Source organism: Vanessa tameamea, chromosome 28 (assembly GCF_037043105.1).
Source record: "Vanessa tameamea isolate UH-Manoa-2023 chromosome 28, ilVanTame1 primary haplotype, whole genome shotgun sequence".
NCBI lineage: Eukaryota > Metazoa > Arthropoda > Insecta > Lepidoptera > Nymphalidae > Vanessa > Vanessa tameamea.
The window spans coordinates 803,339-827,516 of record NC_087336.1 but is presented as its reverse complement, the minus strand read 5'-3'; the positions used below and the strand labels follow the sequence as shown (position 1 = coordinate 827,516).

Genomic DNA, 24,178 nt, shown 5'->3' with positions numbered 1-24,178 from the left:
ATAAAAATAATAAACTATACTAGCGATGCCCCATTTTAATGAATTACAAATATTCCTATTTACCAAATAAGACTAAAGGTTGTGCTGGAGCTTAGAATTGTGCTAGTCTAATGTAGTGGAGACGACAAGACCCAAACTCAAATTCCTTTATTCAATACATTATACTTACTTATTGATAGTCAAATTAAACACTACCACCGGCTCGGAAAAGAAAATACCCTGAGAAGAACCGGCGAAAGAAACTCAGCTCAAGCAACTTTTTACATCGTAGAATATGTAAAATACGATGGTTACCAAGACGTCGTCCCGACTTCTAAACTGCCATTCATAACATTTTACTCAAGAATATTTTTATTGTAGTAAAATCTTTACGAATTTACCAAAAACGACTACAATTAAAAAAAAAAGATATTCCGAAATACCCCCAATCGTTCTTACAAAGATGTTGCCATAACATTATTTAAATTATTTCGTGTCACTAAGATAAAACATTTAACAACAAATTACAATAAAAAACTCAAATACATTTTCGCCTACAATCCTTTGATATTAATAGTTGTGTTATTTTAAGCGTGATGTCAATTTAGGCTTGACCATTTGGGTCAGTTTCGGCGTAGTTTGTGTATCAATGTCGCGTTGATGGTTTCGTATAATTTAACACTGTACAACTTATTTTGAGTTTGCTTATGTCATTTTCCTTGTAATATAGCATATTGATATCGAGGTAGGGTAACCATTATTTGCGCTAAAATGTATTAACTGATAATTCGAAAGACTTATTCTACTTATAGTTTTTAAAAGTTATGAACTAAATTTATACTATTTTCCTTGATCGTTTTTTTATAAATTTAAGGCTAAGTTACGAAATGGACCACCTGATATGTTATCACCGTTGCAAATAGACATAGGCCTTGTAAGCATTACCGTCTTTACCATAGGGCAAATGGGGAACGTGCCCAGGCCCCCCTTCCTGAGAGGGCCCCGAAGAACCAACAATTTCCTTGACTCGTTTGTGCTCACGTTGATTGCTATGTATATTTTCGAAAATGATATATTTGTAAGAAATAACTAACATATATTTATCAAAAAAGGCTATTGACGATAGTCAGTAATAAAAGTAGAAAGACGTGCTCTCCATGATACAATATAAACTATAAAATAACCATAAGATCAAACAATCAGTTTCCTACGAATTAACGAAAATTACCGCACCGTTTATTTGAAACTATACTTAAGGCCATAAGCAAATTATTTGTACAAGATAGTAAATATCAACCAAAAGGGCCCCAAATTCATGGGTGCCCAAGGGCCCCAGCATAGCTTGGGACGGGTCTGCCTGTAAGAAGTATCAACCATCCCTTACATCGCCAGTGTGCCTCCATCCGTGTGAGCTTCTTAAATAACTACCTTCTAAGTTGTAAGTGTACCCTTCAAAATGGAAATAGGTACAGCAATACCAAGCATCGATGTTTCATGGTAGAATCTAAATAGAAAAGTAGTACTTGATCTAGTAGTAGATTACTTAGTAAAGTGTCGTTATTAAGTATAACAATTGTTATTTATTTGTCCCCTGGTTAAAATTACGTTTTAAATTACACGATAGAAAGTTTTCACAGCGATGCAATCCGTAGAAATACGTTTAAATGATATCTTATGGTCATCGGTTGTGTCGGTATAGGAGAGTGTATAAAACCAATAAATTCTAATACATTTATAATATTAAATTATTAAATTCAAACTAAACATAGTTTCACAACAGTTACATCATTGTTACCTACTCACGCTGCCCTCCGCGATAGTGAGCGACCTCTCATTGTGGAACGAGCGTCGAGATTGTAGGACGATTGTGTTAGTAAAATGCGCGTGATCCTAATAATTACTATCATCTCCACGTTATTGTGGTGTGCGTGTGGTAGCAACTTCTTGGTAGGTAATGTAGCGAACCGAGTGGACCTGAGACATCACGAGCTGGTCCAGTACAACGCGATACCATTCATAAAAAGAGTGAAATATTTCTTCTACACGGATCCACAGAATAAAGTGATTGAAGTAAGTTTATAACCTTTGATTTATCTTTATTCTTCAATATATACATTTATATAAAACTATCTTATAAAAAGATCTTTTTATATAGTCAAGTTTTAGGTATAAAGATATATAGGTAGCCTATATCCTTGGGGTTCATGTTTGCGTCGTACCAAATTTCATCAAGATTCAGTGGTTTGGCCGTGAAAGTGTTACAGACAGACATAGTTACTTTTATATTAATAATGTTAGTATAGGTTATAAATAACAAAACAAACTAGACGTCTTGGCTCCCATTGTAACAACAGTCAAGTAAATGTGTTGAACGGTATAGAAGTTGATGAACTGCAGCGCCATTTAATGGCGAGCTTCGGCATAGAGAATTGAAAACCTCCATGAAAAAATACATATATGTGCATTCATGGCAATTGATAAAACAGTGTCGGAGTTTCTTAATTCAAACAGATATAGGTACCAAAATCCACCAATCATAATTATACAGAAAAAAATTTCCAAAGTTTAGCATTAATTTGTGCAAACTATGTTGACTTGTCTGAAGTAAGCACTTCGAGACGTTAGCGTGTGTTTAAATTGTCATGGCGTCTGGTATAGAGTCTAAAGATATATCCCACATTAAAGATTGATTAATCAAAAATTATATTTGTCACAATATTTCAAAGTAGTATTTATGCTTAAATATTTTAATAAAAATTTTCTTAAAAAATAATATGCTTGAACTAAAAAAGCAAAACAAGCAAAAGTAAAGCACGCATTCAATGTATTCCTAATCTGTGGAAAACCTGTTAGGTAATTGACATAATTGCCTGACAATATTAATACCACAAACGCTTATAGAATTTTATATGAGCTGCTGTTTTATTTATCACTAAGTCTCGTATATATAATATATTAGACATAACATACATAAAGCATACATTCTACCGATAAATAGTATCCTATTATTTATTTATATTAATTTATTTAACGATTTCCAACAAAAGATACAAACAACAGGAAACCACTGCTTGCAAATACTTGCTTATTTTACGAAAATATGAAATTAAAGCTTGTCACGTATTTGTATAGTAGTTTTTTAACTTATCAATTTTACATCGTATAAAAGTCGCTTCGCCATTGGTATGTTTAGACCTTTTAAAATACGCAACGGATTTTAATACGGTTTTTGTCAATAGTGATTCGAAAGGAAGGTTTATATGTACAATACATGCTTATTAACTTTCCTGGCCTAAAAATTTTTTTTTTTTTTTCTTTATACTTATTATGATTTTTTTTTCTCTCTAATGTAAAAGTTGTAAACAGGCTCTTATTGTATCCGATTGAAGCCGGGACGGGTAGTTAGTAAATACTAAGCTAAATCCATAGAGAATAACTATATTGTTAATTATTAGTATTATTAATAATTTGAATGTTCTTAAAAAATATTGATACTTTTTTTCAGGGTATACAAGCTTTGGACAACCTTCACAGCAAATCTTCAATCAACATAACGGCGGGTGGCGTCGGATCTACGTTTGTAAATTTGAGGCTCAAAAGTGAAAGAGGAGGTGCTCTTGATTACGATATTGGAATCTATGCACGTCCTGATTTTATTTAAGGAAATAATTAATTAAAAAAATATATATAACGTCGTTTTTTTTACTATTGAAAATTTTTTACAATGTCATCTCAAAATACTACTAGACAAGCTGTACCAAATTTAGAGTGTGTCATAGTGACGGAAAATGCAAAGAAAGGGAAAGGGGAAGTTAGTTCAGTGCAGAGTTGCAAAACCATCGATAGTTTGACTGTGGTAGCTGACCTCGAAAACTACAGGATATCAATAGTTTTGATGTTTTGGACTCGATAGCCAGTATTGTATTGTTTTTTGTTATCAATATAAAGAAAATTTTAACAAAAGTCACAGTGTTGCTAATTTTGGTTCACTTAATCAGAATAACAAATTTAAACTTTATTCGCTTGTTCAAAACGTATTAATTCTTTTAAAAATGAATGTTTTTGTAATAATACCGATATCAATAGTATTTCTCATGGGAAGCTCACTTGACGATACTATCGATAGACCTTAACTATCCATAGACAATAGTGTCTGTGTGTGAGTTCCATGTCGATAGTACTCTATCGATATGGAACACTAGTTCAGTGATTAAGCAGAGACAATCTTGCAAATTGATTCAATAGGGGAAAATAAAACCACAAAATATTTATCATAAATATAATAAAAAAGAACACCATTGGAATATATTCAATGTATCATCTATCTAGCAGACAATAAGCTTTCCTATAAACATAATGAACGTACAAAAACCAACTCTAATTACAGTCATAAGACTCATAGCATCAGCTGTCGTTACCGCCATTTTGAATTTACCAAATGATTATATAATAACCGTATATATGTATCAACACAATGTGCATACAAAAATCAACTCTAATTGCAACCATGCAAGAACTATTTTGCATCAGCTTACTTGGTAGCCATTTTGAATTATCCAGATTACTTTTATAAACCGTGTATATTTCCATTGCCATCTATCTATCTAAAGCGTAGTTTAATTTTAATTTACGTTTCTTACATACGAGTGTAAATAAAATTAATTTAATCATAGTTTATTCATAAAATACCGTCTCGTAACTGAAATCCAAATACGTACGTCTATGTTGTTCAAGTCAATAGAAGCCGTTTTATTAACTCGTATAGCATATTAATGCTTCACAAAAAATAACCTCAAAATCGTAATTGAGTACCAATTGTACTTATTTATATCGGCTACAGCACGATCTCGTATATTTGTAGAAAAGGTACTCGGCTGAACAGCAACGATTACTTTTCGATTCGATTGCGAATTATCAATTCGTCAGTAGATTTGGACCATCTTACGTCATTGCCGATCTGACCATCTCAACGCAAAATACGTCATATTAGCACAGACCAAACGATATAACATTTAAAGGATTTTACACAACCTATATGAGAAGAAATATAAGGAAATCGTTGATACTCAAAAATATAAGTTGTAAGATTTTTTTTTTTTTTATAATGGTGACAAAGATAAAATCCTTGAGAGCCATAAATTTTTTTTTAAACATATAATATGTAGGCTATTTCACGTAAGATACATTTCTCCCCGACAAGTCATCACTCTTTACAATGATAGCCTTTTTCTTTACAATAAAACACGTATTAAACAAAATTAAATTATGTTTTAAAAGATACAATTTATTATTAACTTGCGACATTTCTATCGTTCAGGTATTTCGATATTAGCCCTTATACCGATATTTATATTATTTTCATTATAAAAGTTTTTACTCCAATCAATACACGTCCTTTACAAAAAATATCATTAAGGCCATTCCACGAAACGAGCTCCCAAAGAAATATGTACGTGTGCGGTCATCGGTAATTACATGCACGTGATATTCATTGGCCAAAACATTTCTTAGCCAGATTCGTCTCACTTACCTCTAGCATCGACCAATGACGTGTGAGTATTTCGTTCCCTAGGAGTTCGACTCGCAACGTCAACGACTACGAAAACGTACCGGCTGGGACGGCGATCTTGTGGTGAGTTTCAACATAGCGGTGATATAAAAACCACCTCCATGAAATATATGTGCCAACATTTTTCATATATCTTTTGTAAGACATATAAAAGCTTGCGTATTTTTTTTTTTGTTTTTGCACGCACATCATATAATATGTAAATGTATACATTATCTTTAAATATAAAAAAAACTACACTTTATATGAGAATTAAAATGGACAAAGTAACCCAATTGACAACCCAAGTAACCCAATTGTGTATACGTTACGCTTTAAGCGCGACAAGCGATTTAAAATACAACACGTCACAAAGAACATGTTGATCATTGTTAGACGTTATTTTGACCTTCATGACGTCACCAAAACAAACATGGCGACCGTCGACCGCGCTTTGTTTTTTCTATCTAATGATTGACTTGATTCATTAGCCTTTATTATATTTATTCTTCATTTCAGACTCATTTTTATCTCATTACGTGTCCCTCACATTTACCCAACGGCAGCAGACAAACACGTCGCAAGTACACTATGGGCCCGATATATAAATTCCAACTAAACACAACCGTTACAAATACCGAACTATCACTGTCCATCCCTCCTCCCGTACCTCCATAAGTCACATCGAGTACCAGCAAAAGAATGCCATTAATATCCTCACCGCTTTCCGCGGCACCAATAATCACTGCTCCTCCTCCTGTACCTCCCCCGGATCCTGGACCTCGAGCTCCTCCCTCGCTCTGTTCGGTTCCAGCTCGATTACTGGATCAGCGGTCGCCTCCGCCAGGTTCGTGACGGATTTGGACTTGAAGCATTGAAAGTCCACGTGCCGGCTCTTGGCTTCTTCCTTCTCCCACGACATGTGGATGAAGGGTCGCTGGACGTAGTTGTATATGACTTCAGCTCTGCCCCCAGGTCGTTTGCGTACTTTCTCCTTGTAAGTCGGGTACCCTTCTACACCGAGGCGTATCTTTTTGAGGCCGCGTTCTTTCATTACTTGCTTGGCGACGTCTCTAAAACAGGAATGTCATTAAAAATAAAGTAAAACCTTATCAATGGCCCTCTGCTGGGCTAAGGCCTCTTCTTATTATGAGAAAAAGATAATGAGTTTATTCCACCACTGGAAATAGGAATGATCTTTATTTTACAATAAGTTAAATATATTAGAAAGAAGAAAGAAAGAAAGAAAAAACATTTATTGACATACACACATATAAAGAAAAAAAAAATATATACAAAAAATGGATATAAAAACAACATAATAATAAAGAAAAAATAATTAAATATAATTAATATGACACTTGTGTGCAGTCAAAAGGAGACAGCTCAGGCTATGAGGGATTTTTATCCCTCTGCTGATTTTCAGCTGTCTCCCTTGTAGCCACGCAATGACAGTATCAACTTGAAAATAAACATTTGAGGGGCACGGGACGCAAATATTACATTATTAGTAGATATTATACACCGAATATCAAGGCGATCGGTATAACGTTATAAAACGTGATGTACTGCAGCGCCATCTAGCGGTGGACTACAATAAATTGAATAGGATGAAAACCTTGTCATGAAATAACATATTCATACTAACTTCTATGGTGGTGTCGAAATCAATTTTATATTAAAATTATATAAACATATGTACATATGTATACATCAGATTTTGGGGCGTTTCCGTAGTGCAGTTGTTAATGTTGTCAACGCAAACCATACCTATTTTCGATGTACTTGAAGAACCGATACAAGGGAGTCGATAGCACCGTCTGACTGTACTCGTCACCCATCTGTGGGGGGTACTCCTCGTCCCACTCCACCGAGTCGTCGTCCAGCAGCACCACGACGTGACACTCCCTGTCGCCTCGCTGGGCGGACTCCACCATCAATGGCAAGATGAGCCTTTCCAGAAAACTCTCGAACTGCCGACGAGCACCCTCGTTAGATAGTTCGTGGAGAAGTCCACGGAGGTTCTGGAAATATGTTCGTTTTTAAGGGGCGAGATGGCCCAGTGTATCTTTACTAAAGATTGCATGTTCAATCACTACCAAATTTTCACATGTTTAACTTGTTCTTATAGTTCATCTCGTGCTCAGTAGGTAGCGAAGGAACACATCGTAAGGAAACCTCCATATGTCGGATAATTTTCTGACACATATGTAAATATTCGCTAACCTGCATTGGATCAAGATACTCGAGAGGTGAGGGTTTTGCCCAGAAATATGTTATTTACAATCTGTTACTTGCATGTTTATTTTAACTCACTGACGTACTTTTCATACCCAGGACATTCCCGGGGTCTATCCCCACAATCAACAATTTACATTCACGGGTTAAAGCTACTGCGGAAAATAAACAATCACATTCAGTAATAAAATAATATCTTACTTGACATCTGACAGTGTTAGCGTCGAAAGGCACCAGCAGATAATCGCAGGCCTCCCTCAACTCCTGCACGGAGACCGTCGGCGGACATCTGATGGTACCACCGCGGTAATATTCCAGGATAGCACGGAACACGGTAGCGGATATGCCCTCAGCCACTTCGTATTCACCACGCTCGTTTGGATGGGTGAACTCGATACCTTGAAAATAAAAAACCCATCATTCGTCATCAGTTTGTAATAAAATACCTATTATTTCACTATTTTTTTAATCCGACTGGCAAGTGAGCCTTGTGCACCATCGGGGCATATTATGTTGAGAAATGATACACAGATTATTCTTGAGTTAAATATTCTTTTTGTATATATATATATTTAAGGAATAGTAGGAATGATCCAAATTAATTAAGGAATTACTAATATTCCTATTTACCCCCATCTTTTAAGCTTATCGCCCATATTAGGAGTGGGGACAACAATAGCCCAAAGATTCAGGATCGATCCTGTGACTTTTTACATCGCTAGACGGCCCATAAACTACTGCGCTATTGACGCTTCGTGTTCAGATTCACACAAATAACTCATTTAAATGCGCTTCGTGTCTATTATTCCCTCCCTTATCAGGTCGTGCTTGCGATTTTCTTTGCGCCATAATGAAATGCATTAAGAAATTGAAGCCGTGACAGTCTAGGGACAAGTCAAGTGAATTTTAAGGAATTATCGCGGGAACGTTAACGTATAATCTACCTTTCGATGTTGTTTAGAGGACGTATATATCAATACTCTATTCCAACCATAAAAGGAGAAAAGACAAATAAACAACATTTGACAGCAAATTGATGGATAAAAAAATAAAATTAATTTAATTTTATGAATGTAAATAACATACTCGTTAAGATAAATACTACATGTAAATCACTAATTGGATCAGTGAATAATTCGTGACGCACAAAGAAGTCACAGCGTAATTTAATTACAACATATAACTAGGGGTCGCCATGTGTAATAATTATTATTATGATAAGAACATCTCTACAGCAAACTTTCAGCTTGAACACCGGCCCGATTGATGTTCATTTCCTTTCAACCCACCACAAAAACAGTTTTTGTAATTACTTTTTATAGGCTATTCCACGAAACGAGCTCCCAAAGGAAATTGCTCTTGAGTGCTAATTTGTTAATGTGCTTGACCTTGAGTAGCCAAAAGATTTCTTAGGCTTGTCTCATATATTGGGTTCGTCTCGTTTATCTCTAGCCGAGCGCATCGAACAATTAAATAAGAGTATTTTGCTCCCTAGGAGTTCGACTCGTGGAATAGACTACACAAACTACACCTAGTCGAGGTGACGACGAGTATTTAAAAACCGGACAGTATACAATATCAAAACCGGACGAACATGGATGAATTCAAATGGGGGAAATCTGGACCGGCAGAAGTAATAACAAAACGAAGATACATTATATATATTTAATAATACTAACAGAATCAGAACCAGGGTCAATGGCATTTATTTTAAGCCAGATCGTAAGCGGAATAACAATTTCCACCTAAAAAATTAAACCATCTTATGGGACCAATGGGATATTGTTAAATGGTTTATTTCTTGACTTATAAAGAAACAGAAAAAAGGTAAAATCCCTTTTTGATCTGGCAACCCAGTCAATACATATTCCACCAAACAGCAATACTTAGTGACTCAAATTGAAGCAAGTAAATAGATTTTTAAGTAAAACAAAACACTAGCCAGACAAAATATAAAATGTATATATATATAGAAATAAAATTTGTTATTTGTGTAAGGAATGTAGAGTGTTAAAATTTCCTTTCACTTTACAATTCATTCTGGTTTAATAAATAGTCGAGGGAAATAATTCCAAAATTATTTTACCATATTCTCCTGTGGGTCATTAAATACACATGTATGAGTAGAGTTACAAACGGCACATTTGCAGTTTTCTTCATTATGATTTTCACCACCGAGCCCTGTATACTTGAATATATCACATGGTTGGTCAATTTGAATATCATACACATTTAAAGATCTATTCACTCACAAAGGCCCACCCTTTCACAGTAAACTATTGTCGCCGTACATTAGTACGAGTGAGTGACGTTCAGGTTCAAAAAATGTCTTAGTTTGCGTCAGACACACAAGAGTAATGACAGCAAAAAAATAAAAATTTAATTTAATTTGTTAAGTTCTATTTATTAACAAATTATTGATAAAACGTCACACCTTTGTGAATAAATAGATATGTATTTATAGATGTATAATAATCTCTAATTACTCATGATATTTAAAATTCATACTTTTTTCCAACTTCAAATTATTTCACTCTTGTAACTTAGTGTGCAACTGTGTGCATATATAGTTACATTAATCATAGATATTGAGTTTTATTGTTCTTTCTTCAACTTTTACCAAAAAACAATAAACCAATTTTCAAAGTCAAAACATCAATAAGCTTTTAATCACAAAAGTTTTATCTAAACAAGAATTGGTTTCGGAAATACCCTCAACATAACAAACAAACAAATTTTAGATCATTATAATATTAAAGTACTAAGTAAGCTAAGTAAGACTTAAGACTTAACAGATTTTGTTCTGTCTTTACATATAACAAATGACATACATGATCGGAATAGAATTCGAACTGCTGCAACATTATTTAGCAGATATTTAATCGCAACAAACATATGTCAGTAGCAAAATAAGATTGACAATGAAAAAATACAACAAGTAACATGGTGATTGGTCAAACAATATTTAATTCAAATAACCTCAAACAATTCTACATCCATAAATGCTGTATACTGCTGCTCTAGTATTATAATACCTACAGAGCAATGGACATAATTTCATATGACTTCAGTCTCTGGTGAGTAAAGTGGACAAAGCATTTATATAACTAGTACTAAGAAAAGGTCTTATTTCTTTATTTAGAACAGTTCACCAATGACTCATCATAAACGCATAAACAGTTTAGTAACATGTAGAGGAGAACCATACAAATGTTAACTTTTATCTATAAAGATATAATCTATTCTATCCCCAGAAAGACAGAAGCCAAATAAAAAACATTTGACATTTAATTGACGTGACACCCTTAGTCGTGAACTTGAATAATCTATGATTTTCATAATAGACCTATGAAAAATGGCATTTTGAACATCCACCAAACTATTATAAGAACTTCAGAAGTAAAATTAAAGTGGATATAAGTATTTCCATTGAATTGTGTTATATTATGTATAAAGATATATTAATCAAGAACTGTTAGTAGTGCACCATATAGCAAATCTCACAGATTATGTAAATCTAAGATTTGTTTATCTTTATTTGTTTTTCAATTGGAATAGACTATATATATATATATATCTTTAGTCATACCTCAAAATCGGTGAGGTTAAAATTAACAACAGTCATGTTTTTCCAGATAATTCATCAATAAGGAAGTTTAATGGATGTTTGCTTTGTATTTTTATCTGATACAGTCATAGACAAACAATTCGTAATATTTTTATCAGTTAAATCATTTTACGCAATCAAACGTTTCTTAATATTGTGTAAATGTTTATTTAGTTAACAAATCATATTAAGGTTATATTTAAATTTATTTGATATTACGCAACTGGAGGTGAGAAGTGAGCTAATTCAGGAGTCTGGTTATTCTGGTATCATTAAATAAAAAGTAATCAAAGTTTATTAAACTTTTTTTATCTATATTTTCTTTTGTTTATCCTTTCTGCGAATCTTAAAAACATGTACTAACATGCATGTTATATAGATACAAATATTATAAATGAGAAAGTAACTCTGTCTGTTGGTCTTTCATGGGCAAACATCTGAACCCAATTTGATTAAATTTGCTATAATGAACATGAGCAAAGCCACAGGCGACAACTAGTTGATAATAAATTTAACTGTTCAAATTGGTATTCATGAGTAAATAATTTACTATGTGAACATTAGAAAAAATGATTTACTGGATTGGTTAAATCTAGTAGCGGGACTGTACTACATATTAATTAATAATAAAATATTCTAACTTAAAAAGGTTTGAAGACTTACCAGAACTAAACATCCTTCCCAGCATCGTGTTTGGATGAGCGGTAAACTGGGCGGGATCGACCACGAACCGCGTGTTATCCACCACAAGAGTAATTCTATCATCACACATCTGATTTTTTTGCCCATTTTTCGGCGGTTCCTGACTGGACGTAGACGGCATCGGTGTATTGGGCGCTTGATTTTTTGGTGGCATATTTGATATAACTCTTCTTAAACCCGGCCCGTTGCGCTTAGAAAGACGCTTACGACGTTCTTCTGCGTCCCTTCTGTACTCTTCTGTGTCACTACTGCTGTCAGGGTAGAAAAAATGCCTACGTGTATCTAACATGGCCCCTTGGCCTATCGCTTGCGAATCGGACATGGACGCTCGCTCGTAACGAGCCCTTACATCACGCTCGACGCTGCCCTGCCTGCGCTTCAGCAACGGCACTAATGAATTTCTAGATTTCGTCGTGGAAAACTTTGTTTGTTACGAAAATTGTGATGGCGAACGTCACAGTGCTGTGACGCATGGATTGATAATGTTGCAACATTCATAATTTGATATATACATTTTTTTTTGTAGTTGTGGGTTACTAACTCGAGTTGACTATTTTATACATCTGGATTTTCGCTTTTATAAGAATTTATTACGAATTCAAAAATTGAATTGTTACTAAGCCTACTAACGTTAAATACTCAAAAAGGAAACATTAATTGCATGTAAATTTTATGTACCCTTTTACAACAATTTCTAGACAAACAGGTTTTGTTTTGTCTAATTTCTTGTAACAACCAGTTTGTTTAGGATATTTTTACTATTTCATTTACAATATAATAATTGTTATTACTAATATCTAACGAAATGCTTTCAAGTATGCTATGAATTAAATAAATCATTTTATCACAGTCCTTGTCAATGACATTGAATGTTCGTCATACCACCCTATATTACGCGCATCTCAGGTATTGGAACGTGAAAAAAAATCCCACCCTAATGACTCGGTTGTTGACCTTACCTCTGTCAAATCGCGGAAATTGGTTAAAAACCGAATTGTTTTTATTATTTTGTAATTATTTTATTAAATTAAACTCCCACCAACGCGGGCTGTGAAACTAATGTGATAAAACAACTTTCGCGTGTATTCAGTGATTAATATTACAAATAATTCAATAACTTTCTGATTTTGTAAAAGTGATTTTTTACGTTTTTATTAGTGTTAATTAGATAAAAATGGAACATAACGAGGAATATCACGATCCGGATTATCCTGAGACGTTAATTAATGTAAAGGAAGAGGCGCCAATACTTTCCGAAGAAGAGAAAATCGTTAAAATCAAACAAATAATTCACCGCGAATTCAGGAACGAATTAAACATAAGAGAAAATGAAGTAACTCTTATAGATCAAAGGTTAGTTTATTTTGAGCCTATAATATGTGTTATTAACCAAATTCAATATATATAAACAGTTTAGGAAATAAAAAAACGCTAAATGCATAGCAACATGTGACTATACAAAAACATGTGTTATTTTTAAGTATTTTTTTATTATTTTTTATGTATAAATCATACCAGCTGTGCTCCGCGGTTTTACTTGCGTTAAATTAGGATAGTATACAGATATTTTATATGCTTCATGATTTTATATATTAAATACCAGTAAAGTTCGGATTACGTTGATATTTCGGTTGTTTATCTAAACCTTGTTTATTTGTTTTTGTTTGTTTCTAACCTAACCTAATTAATTTGTTTAATTCAGTGACCATGAAAGAGTAACAGACAGAGAAACAGAGCAACTTTTGCATTTGTAATATTAGTATATATAATGATAAAACTAATTCCCCTTAATGTATTTAAAATTGTATCAATGAAAAGAATAATGACTTAGAAATAATTTTTTTTTTTTTCTGAGTATGTCTTCTCAAAATATTTACATAAGTTTTTCTATACAATATTGAAGTAACCGTCTTTACCATAAGGCCACACAGGGCACGTGCACAGGGGTATCCTGAGGAGGGGCCCAAGAATTTCTCTCACATGTTTGTAAACATTTTATATATTATTTCATTGTTATTTTGTTAAATATTTTGTTAGATATTTAGTTTTAGTAAATATCTAGCAAAAGGGCCCCAAATTAATGTGTGTGCAAGGGCACCAGGATAGCTTGAGATGGCTCTATTGGTAATCTATACTAATATTTAATATTATAAATGTGAAAATAACTCTGTCTGTCTGTCTGTTGCTCTTTCATTACCAAACTACTGAATCAAAGTTGATGATATTCGGTATGAAGCAAACTTGAAATCAAAGAAAGGACATAGGACACTTTTTTGCCTAACACATGACAAACCACCCCTAAAACGCGAGCAAATCGTTTTAGGGGTGGGTTGTCAACGAGCACCCCTAAACTTTATACAATATAGAAGCATTAAACTTACTTATTGATTGTCATATCGATCAATATTTTTGAAAAATAAACACCTCGGACTTGAGAAGGGGGTTGGAATGTCTCATTACTTGAACTTAGGTGTAACCTTCTAACAGATATAGTTTTCATTGAGTTTGAATTATGATTATAAATCTTAGACAGATTATTTAGCATATATGCCAAATGTGCTTCCTCATGCTTTATTAGAATAGGAGTGTAGATTCAGAGTTGAAGTCTTTTCTAATACAGCATTTTTAAGCTTGATTAGTTTGTGTAGCAAATCTACTAGCAATCGGAAAGAAGTATCTCAAACTGAGAAGAACTGGTAGAAGAAAGTCACTGGAATATCTATTTGAAATATCAGATAACTCAGTGACTCCTTTCCTCCTCCTCAATTTCAAAGAATTAGACTTCTCCTGAACACAAGATATTATTTTGTCTATTTATTATGTCTAAATTACATTTATCTTCCTTCCAGAATGACCACCGCACGAAGATACCTGCACCAAGTACGATACTCACTTGTAAATAATTACTACAGAGATCAGAAGTTACAGCTCACTGGAAGTCAGATTGAAGACGAGGTGGCTGCACAGACTGAACCTAGAGCTCGATCGGAAGTAAGTCTTTAAAAAAGTTATTCATAAATAGTTAAATCAAATTCAGTAATATAACTTAACATCGATTCAGAGCTGAACTCTGTAAATTAACACACAACATAGCACACGAATTGTCACCACCAATTTTACCTCCTCGGGGGGTGAATTAAAATAGCAGCCTATGTGCTTCCCCTACACGCGAAACTATGTCCTTACCAATTTTCATCTAAATTTGATCAGCGGTTTAAGCATGAAGAGGATACTTTTTTACGCATTTTTAATTTTAGTATAGAAATAAATGGTAAGCAAATGTTCGTGCCTCAAAAACTCGTAAGTGTTGCCCGTGATATCTTTCTACTCGTGTCCGATTGTATTTCAATCGGATTATGAGGATACATCTCCTGAGTTACCGAGATCTCGAGCTTGTCAGGCGTTTTGATTCGGAGGGTTGCAGGAGTCGTTTTTAATCCCGCAAGGGGAAGGTCGTTAAAAACTTACCACTTAAATGGCCTATTTGCTCCAGGTGTCATCAATACTCCGAGAGAGTCAACGCCGTCTTCATCCATCAGTCCGTAAGCTGCTCGGCAAACAAACAGTAGATTTGGAAGAAATATTCAGGTCGAGAGAGCCCAGGAACAAAGCGAGGAAAGATTATTCGGTGAGTATTGATTATTTTGGGAGGTGCCCGAAAATACTTGATGTTCTTATTGTTAAGATATGTTATAATAACAGTTGGAAACGTTATCATTATATGGAAATTTAGAGATTGTTTACATATATGAGATATAAGAGCCGAGATGGCCCAGTGGTTAGAACGCGTGCATCTTAACCGATGATTTCGGGTTCAAACCCAGGCAGGCACCACTGAACTTTCATGTGCTTAATTTGTGTTTATAATTCATCTCGTGCTCGGCGGTGAAGGAAAACATCGTGAGGAAACCTACATGTGTCTAATTTCAACGAAATTCTGCCACATGTGTATTCCACCAACCCGCATTGGAGCAGCGTGGTGGAATATGCTCCATACCTTCTCCTCAAACGAGAGAGGAGGCCTTAGCCCAGCAGTGGGAAATTCACAGGCTGATTATGTTTTTTATGTTTTACATATATGTATTACAAAACAAAAAAGTATTAATGTAAGGATTAATATAAAGGACTAGTGATTCGTTCCGGCTTCAAACGGGTGCAATGAATTAATAAAAAGAGTTATTTGATATAAGTATAATTTATACCCCCTAAATATTCAGTAATACTGTAACTTTCTACCCTTACCCCCAACATATTACCAGCAAACAAATTTTTCCTCTTTATAACATCAGTATATATTGGTACTACATTGTTGTGTGGTACCATTTCACAGAAATGCATTTCCATTTCGAAGAGAGAGATTATTTAAAAGATGATAAAATAACGACAAAAAATGTTTCGGTTGAATGAGATTTTGTTTTTTCAGGCGATGGTCCAAACGAAAAACATAACAATATCAGCCGATTCGACAATATCGTTGCGGCCCAGCACGGAGAAGATGGAAGAGGAGGAGCCGTGCTCCAGTAGACCTAAGAAGATACCGCGACAGATCGATCCCAAAGTCAACAATGTGGTCACATTTGATGAGATCACGAGAAATAAGAAGAAGCACAGATATAGAATTATTATAGGTCTGTTCCTCCTTCTTGTTAAGCGTAAAGATTATTCTAAAATTAAAATCTTCTCCTTGAATGGATGGGAGCCTGTCCTAACAGTACGACATTTACAGAATATTAGTTATTTTAAAACTAATCAAAAAATCTATATATTCTTTATTCGAGTATGCTCAAAAATTCTGAATCGTCACGTTCCAGTGTTGAATTAAATGTAATGGTACCACTGGTTCGTAAATAAATTCTACTGAGAAGAACCGGCCGGGAACTCAGTAGTTACCCTTTTAGTTACTCAGACTCATATGACATTGTTGAGTTCTAAAATAATAGATGAAAAAAAAATGAAATTTAAATTTCATCGATGTTATCAGAATTTTGAAAGTAAAATTATAATGGATACAAGTAATTCAGTAAAACGGTGTTGCATTATAAATAGAGATATATAAATCAAGATCTGTTCGCAGTACACAATACAGCACAGCAGAGGGCATGGTAGGGCAGGACTTGTAGGTTTTGAGGCACTGGAGTCACAAAAAAGTGGAGGCCCTAATTATTATTTTAAAAATTAATTTGAACATTTTTTCTTCTATCTGTAAAGAGTAATTTATTTACCCCTGGAATAAATACCCCGTAACAAAGGGTCTAGTAATATTACTGTTATTCGACTATATCTAGATACCTACAAATATATTACATAAACTCAGTCTCACGGGGGCCCGGCCCGGGCCGGGGCCTGGGTCCCTTTGCGATGAGCATACGAGACGGTGAGTTCGAATGTGTCGGTCGGCGGCAGGCAACACGTCGAAGTACGCGCCGCCCGCGTCGCGGCTGGACCGCTCGACGCACAAGTGGCTGCTGTACGTGCGCGGCCCGCCACGCGCCGACGTGTCGCGCGTGCTGCGCGCCGTGTCCGTGCAGCTGCACCACTCCTACGCGCCGCACCACACCGTGCACATCGAGTGAGTGCCCGCTTTGCCCTGTTATGTCCCTCGTGTCTGTAAGTGTCTTCAAGCCAAAACGCGACGATACTGTGTTTTGCTGTTTGTTGGTAGAATATGTGATGAGTGGCTACCCAGTGGTTGTGGTGCTAACGCAGGTGGGATGGCACGGACCCTCCAGTTGTTATCGAGCAGAGCGTGTCAAGTGGCTATAAAGTTCTTATATGTGATTTCGAAATGAATTATTTTTATCCTGTGTGCTTAATTTGTGCTTGCGAATGTTTTCCATTATTTACCTTTGATCCTACGCGTTTTAAGGATATCACTTACTCATCAACAAACACATTTAACCTGATTGCTAGTTTTCCTGTGATTGATATGAAATGTTCGATGAGTACTATCAATTCGACTGCCGTATACGGGAAACAATAATGGCTCAAATATGAGACCCCATGTTACTCCAAAACAAATATTTCCTTCTTATATTTGTTTAGTAATGTTTATATAATTTCAAATTATAAAATAAAGTTATATAAATATTACTTTGTAACAAATTAATAATGTTATTTAATATCAGAGGCTTTGTAATCTTTAGAAATAAATAAAATACTTATTTAAATCTTCTGAATTCAACTGAAACAAATATATATTTCTGTTAACGCAACTCTAAACGTAGGATAAGACGGCGGGCTGTCAGACGTATACCGTATAGTTGTTATAACATCTAAAGCTTCACTGTGACCGTCCGTTTCGTGTCACTAAGTTGTAACTTTTAGTCGTAGCTTAGCTTTGTAAGAAATATATTTCATTTCATTCATTCTTTACTCTGTCAATTCGCTGCTAATGATAGGATGTATCTAATGCGTTATATTCTTTGTTGCCTCACTCTCCATTCAAACCGAAATACAATCAAACAGTACACTGTGCAGTTGTTTAACTTTAGGAAAAATGAGAAGTAGGAAGTAGCAACCTAAAATCTCTATCGAAGTCATCAGTCAATCATATAAAATACAATATAACTAATAGCAATGACCCCACGTGGCCAGCAAGCCGCCGTTCCAGGTGTCGCGGCGCGGCTGGGGCGAGTTCCCGGCGCGCGTGACGCTGCACTTCGCGCTGCCCGACCGGAACCGGCCCGCCACGCTCACGCACACCATCAAGCTGGACCGCCACTACACGGGCCTGCAGACCCTCGGTCAGTACCTGACGTCGTCAAACCCTTCACAGTCATCTGTTTCTTGTTTATCGGTTTGTTTTATTATAATTATAGAACATTTATATATTAAAACAATAGCATTGAAATCCTATGTACTCTACACAGTGCACCTGCTTTCGCCAACACAAATTTAATAACTATCTAAACCTAGTAAAAGGTGAACCTCACTGTGACCATCAGTTGTCATGATTTATTTAATTCAGCATCAAGCAGACCGGCGATCAGGTCCGATGATAAATATTCACCTACGTTCATAGACGAGGAGTCTGTAAAAGAAGAGGAAGCTTAGATCTAACGATTGGTTATTTTTGTGATATTATTATACTTTATAGTCAAATAAATATATTAATATTTTAGGTGCTGAAACGGTAGCGGATGTTTGGTTATACAGTACACCAGAAATGCTAGAATTTGAATACAAGGCCGATGAGGAACAATTAACGTATTCTCCGAAACCAATAGAAGAAATAAAACAAGAGGAACCGCCAGTGGTCAAGTATGAGCCCAGTGAACAGAAAAACGAACAGAACGACAGCTGGCTGGATTTCTTCTCAAAGGACACAACAGAGGTCAATGTCGATGAAATGTTCGTTAAGAACATTAAGAAGGAACCAGAAGACAACCAAAGCAATGAAATAAATGAAACAGAACATATACCAGAAGTAAACAATGATAAACAGATACTAGCTAATGGCGTCGACGATCAAGTTATCGATAACAATGTAGAAATTAAGTTGGAAAACCCCCCCATAGAAGTCAATAACAAACCTAAGAAGCGAATAATGAAATACATGGATCCAACGACGAGGAAAATATACTATCTAGAAATGGATAGGAATCTAGATTTAAGTAAAGTACAGGAAATAGTTATTAATTCTCAAGGAGAGATGCAAACCGCAAAGATAAGTCCAATCAAAACAAATGGTCTGAAACATGTCCGAAATAAAAAACCTGTGTCACTATTGAAACCTGAGGTGAAGAATCAACTAAAGAAAGGTGTAGAATCTGAGAAGATTCTACGTAGAAACGAATTAAATCATATTGAAAATGATCATTGTTATCTGGCGACCAATTGGAGTACGTTTGATAAGAAACCGAATATAACGGAGGAAGTGAACGGTGTGTCTGTATGTGATAAACTCAAAACTGTTATAAAAAAGTTTTCGTGTGCGCGTGTGATTGTCAGTTATTTGTTGAAGAAGATACCGTTGATAAGCGTGGAGGCGAGGGATCCGGACTTCGTTCAGTGTCTGCCGTTTGTCGTGGAAAACGATGAGAGATACTGGAAATTGGACTTCGCCAAACGGAGAAATATGGAGGTACTGTTATATCTTAATACGTAATAATAACATAATCAGCCTGTAAATTTCCCACTGCTGGGTTAAGGCCTCCTCTCCCGTTGAGGAGAAGGTATGGAGCATATTCCACCACGTTGCTCCAATGCGGGTTGGTGGAATACACATGTGGCAGAATTTCGTTGAAATTAGACACATGCAGGTTTCCTCGCGATGTTTTCCTTCACCGCCGAGCACGAGATGAATTATAAACAAATTAAGCACATGTAAATTCAGTGGTGCCTGCCTGGGTTTGAACCCGAAATCATCGGTTAAGATGCACGCGTTCTAACCACTGGGCCATCTCGGCTATATCTTAATAGGTAGTTGATATTTTAATCACTAATACAATTAGATATTTAAATGATTTTGTTTGTAAAAAGTGATATCAGGTTGATAATATTTTAATGACTAAGGACGATACGTGCGCATCCGAGTTGAATGTGTCACGTGGGACTCTGCCCAGAAAAATGCGAAAACTGTGACAGAAACATGCACTTGGATCACCTTTTATATTCAATAGACATTTTTTATTACGTGATCTACAATGTGTGCAAACTAAACACACGGATCTTAACCAAATATTAAGCACTACTGTTATATGAGTGCACCTCGGCTGGAGGTTAAAGATCACATCGTGAGAAAGTCGACACGTCTACATTTACCGTTGAAATAATAATTGCGATTATATTTTACATTTCCCGTTTTCCAGTGGTCCCGGGCGAAATTGATCAACAAAATGCTCACGGACCGTTTCAAAACCGACCCGGCGAGCGTTTGGCGAACGAAGCAAATATTAGTATATTCCAGATTACACGGCTACTATCCGGTTCGATCCGAAAATATCCAGAAAGAACCAGATATGGATACTAATGAATGGTCATCGTGGAACGATTTGGAGAACACGAGGCAAATTGAATCCAATATTCGCAAGTTATATCCGAACGCCTCGGATATTAGCAGCTTGTCCTTGTTCGATAGTGAAAAATATGTCGATAAGAATTCATCAGAAACCATGGACTTGTGTGATTCGGATGAAGAGATCGATGTCGTCAATACAGATGCGCCGGTCAAAGCGAGAAATGTTAAAAGGGAAACGGAAGTTAGTTTGAAAGCGTTACCGGTTGATAAGGACGAAAAGTTAAGATTTTACTATGTTGAAAAGATTTGTTCGGATATAGGGATTGAACTGCGGAATGAGAATATTGGAAGTGGATATAGTTACAGGTAAGAAATAGAAGGAAGGCTTACGACTTGTTTTTTTTAATATAAGAAGGTAGACTAGAGGGTAACCCGTTCGGTCCTCATCATCGCTAGACGTCCACGCCGTGTTCCTATGTTATCTCTGTCTAAACAGACCATTTAAAAAAATATTACTCATTGGTGGTAGAAAAATTATGATGATTGTTACCTTTAAATATTGGGCACCTACCTTAGCTTAAAGATGTCTTGTGAGCGGGCAGGAATACCCATTAGTCTGGAGCTAGTAGATTGACAGTTACTCTTCCTTGCCTTGCCACGTAAAGCTGTACGTTCCTGCGCGTAACTGCGCTGATAGGATGTCTATGTTTGCACTCAGCAGCTGTCAATATTTCCTGTACAGTAGGTAGGTCTTCTTCATCATTAGATACAGAATTGTTCCAAAAATCTTGCTAAGCTCGTGTGTTTTGCTCAAAGAGACATGGCAATTTTTGTATTTGTATATTTTGTATTCCAGTGCGGTACACAGAGTGTTACTAACAGCTGCGAAGTGCTTCGCGGAAGAACTGATACGGTCCTCCTTAGCGGACCAGCTGTCCCTGTCCAACGATCCCCAATTACCAACTATTTGGACTGGGTGAGTATAATTATATGTTACAAAGAAACATATGTCAAAACATTTTATAATTACCTTGCTTGTTTAATGTATTTGTTCACGAAATCAATCTCCTAAATGATATATCCTTGTTCGCTCATGAGTCATACGCGTGGCTTTTATAAGTCAAATCATTTTTAGAATCGCCTTATATGCCAATGAGACGCGAGTATTGTGTTACCTAGGTGTTCAAATCGTGGAATGGGCTATAGACTCTAGACTATAGCTCACGTTAGCGTCACGTTGTACGACATAGTTGAAAAGGTCGCAAATGAAAATTAAAATTACAAATTGAAGACACTAAATGTCGTTTCGTACTGAATTATTATTTTTATTTATAGTTTTTATAAACATTATATAATACATTAGTCACTAAGGAAAAACAGAGGAGAAAATTTTATAGTAATAAATTTTAGTCTTATCGGTATAATTCTATATCTCTCGCGCAGATGTCTCGTCTCTGAAAAGAACGGTCGCCATGATCAGAACTCGGAAGCGAGTACTATAGACTAATTTTCGTAGACAATAAATGACTGTCCGTCCTGTTCGCAGCTCCAGCTCGCGCACGAGCGTCCGGCTGGAGCACGTGTTCCGCGCCGCGCGCTCGGCGCCGCGCACGCGCGCGCTCGCCGCGCACGCGCTCGCCGCCGAGCGGAAGCACACGCACGCGCTCTAATATACACATGCTTTTATATTCTTTTGAGGTTTTATTTAATCCCTATCCCTTAAACCCGAGTAAAACAAACTTGACACAATGCGGTTGTATTTATCACGAGTCTGATATTTGAACCCTAATGAGGTTAGATAGTTTTTTAATCTTAACGCTATCTGTGGAACGCGTTTATAACCAGGTTTTTGATTTTTTATTGTAATAAATATATAAGTTTAACGAACTCAGTTATAGTACGAATCAAATAAATTGAAATGTTTTGTTAAGACAATAATTAATACGCTTTTCTCTTTTTTTTTAAGAGTGGTACATACACATACATTACCAGCCTGTAAATTTCCCACTGCTGGGCTAAGACCCCCTCTCCCTTTGAGGAGAAGGTTTGGAGCATGTTCCACCACGCTGCTCCAATGCGTGTTGGTAGAATACACATGCGGTAGAATTTCGTTGAAATTAGATACATGCAGGTTTCCTCACGATGTTTTCCTTTACCGCCGAGCACGAGATGAATTATGAACACAAATTAAGCACATGAAAATTTAGTGGTGCCTGCCTGGGTTTGACCCCATGGGTTTGATCATCGGTTAAGATGCACACATTTTAACCACTGGGCCATCTCGGCTCTCTTACAAACTTACATATTAATTAATATTGAGAATTATTTAAATAAAACGTCAGTACTTATGTAACTTTCATAAAATAAACTCAGCCTGTTTGGCAGAAGAATAAAGTTTTTTTCGAAGCATTTGATAAAATCTTTCATGCCCTGTTATTAAAAATACTTAATAATTCCAGTGAATATGGTGATTAGCATCATTTACTTATATATTATTTTTGCAGAAGATCTGTCTGTAGCAAATAAAGGTTTAATATCTAGTTTTGCATCCTATAAAGACAGGTGTACCACAAGGGTCTCATTTCGGACCTTAACTTTTTATGAAAGCTTTAACGGTCTTTAGTTAAAAACGTTACTTAAAAATTAACAAATACTTAGTAGCTATTTAAGAATGTCTCTCACTTAAACGTTATAAATTAAAATTAACACAAATTTAATCATCATTCTTCAATTCTTAAATTTAATTTTTTCCCCGATTCGGGAGTTATAGAGCTCGAGAACTACTCTATTCAATGATGAATTACTCTATGATAAATAAATACAATTCAAGGTTAACATATCTAATTCTATATCTATATGTGGAGGTCTAATTTATATGTATAATTATAAAATTTTCGTTTTTCTCTTTAAATTATTTTCTTCCGAAATGTTTGTGATAATGTAACTCCATCCAATATTTCGTATATAATCAGTCTGATCCAGTAACTTTACGGCTATTAAAGTAAGTAAAAGTACTATATCAGTTGTTAATAAGGATGAGATAACAAGATTTTTAAATGAAACACCTTTTATTTTTAAATACTTTATTTTGTAACAGATGTAATTCAATACAAATACCGTTAAAACATAACACGACTTAAAAAAA

At 35.4% G+C, this 24,178-nt stretch overlaps 2 protein-coding genes and 2 long non-coding RNA genes across 4 annotated transcripts; 3 read left to right on the top strand and 1 right to left on the bottom strand.

The window, feature by feature from the left end:
* The first annotated feature begins 1,736 nt into the window (after nt 1-1,736).
* LOC113395382 (uncharacterized) lies at nt 1,737-3,668 on the top strand. The gene is made up of 2 exons (XR_010309722.1): nt 1,737-2,049; nt 3,485-3,668. It is a non-coding gene; the product is annotated as an uncharacterized LOC113395382 (long non-coding RNA).
* A 1,616-nt stretch (nt 3,669-5,284) lies between these two features.
* On the top strand, nt 5,285-5,624 carry LOC135194242 (uncharacterized). Its single transcript, XR_010309725.1, has 2 exons — nt 5,285-5,460; nt 5,495-5,624. It is a non-coding gene; the product is annotated as an uncharacterized LOC135194242 (long non-coding RNA).
* Nucleotides 5,625-5,761: 137 nt separating this feature from the next.
* Nucleotides 5,762-12,565, bottom strand: LOC113395379 (BTB/POZ domain-containing protein 10). The gene is made up of 4 exons (XM_026632980.2): nt 12,036-12,565; nt 7,967-8,163; nt 7,298-7,551; nt 5,762-6,600 (listed from the first exon to the last, which is right to left on the bottom strand). The coding sequence occupies exons 1-4, from the start codon at nt 12,394-12,396 to the stop codon at nt 6,270-6,272; spliced, it is 1,143 nt and encodes a 380-aa protein (XP_026488765.1). The 5' UTR covers nt 12,397-12,565; the 3' UTR covers nt 5,762-6,269.
* A 381-nt stretch (nt 12,566-12,946) lies between these two features.
* Nucleotides 12,947-22,724, top strand: LOC113395378 (uncharacterized). The gene is made up of 10 exons (XM_026632979.2): nt 12,947-13,427; nt 14,924-15,065; nt 15,568-15,702; nt 16,498-16,702; nt 17,478-17,643; nt 18,669-18,817; nt 19,196-20,157; nt 20,885-21,399; nt 21,890-22,009; nt 22,580-22,724. Exons 1-10 carry the CDS (start codon nt 13,249-13,251, stop codon nt 22,701-22,703), a joined length of 2,697 nt encoding a protein of 898 aa, XP_026488764.2. The 5' UTR covers nt 12,947-13,248; the 3' UTR covers nt 22,704-22,724.
* The last annotated feature ends 1,454 nt before the right edge of the window (nt 22,725-24,178 follow it).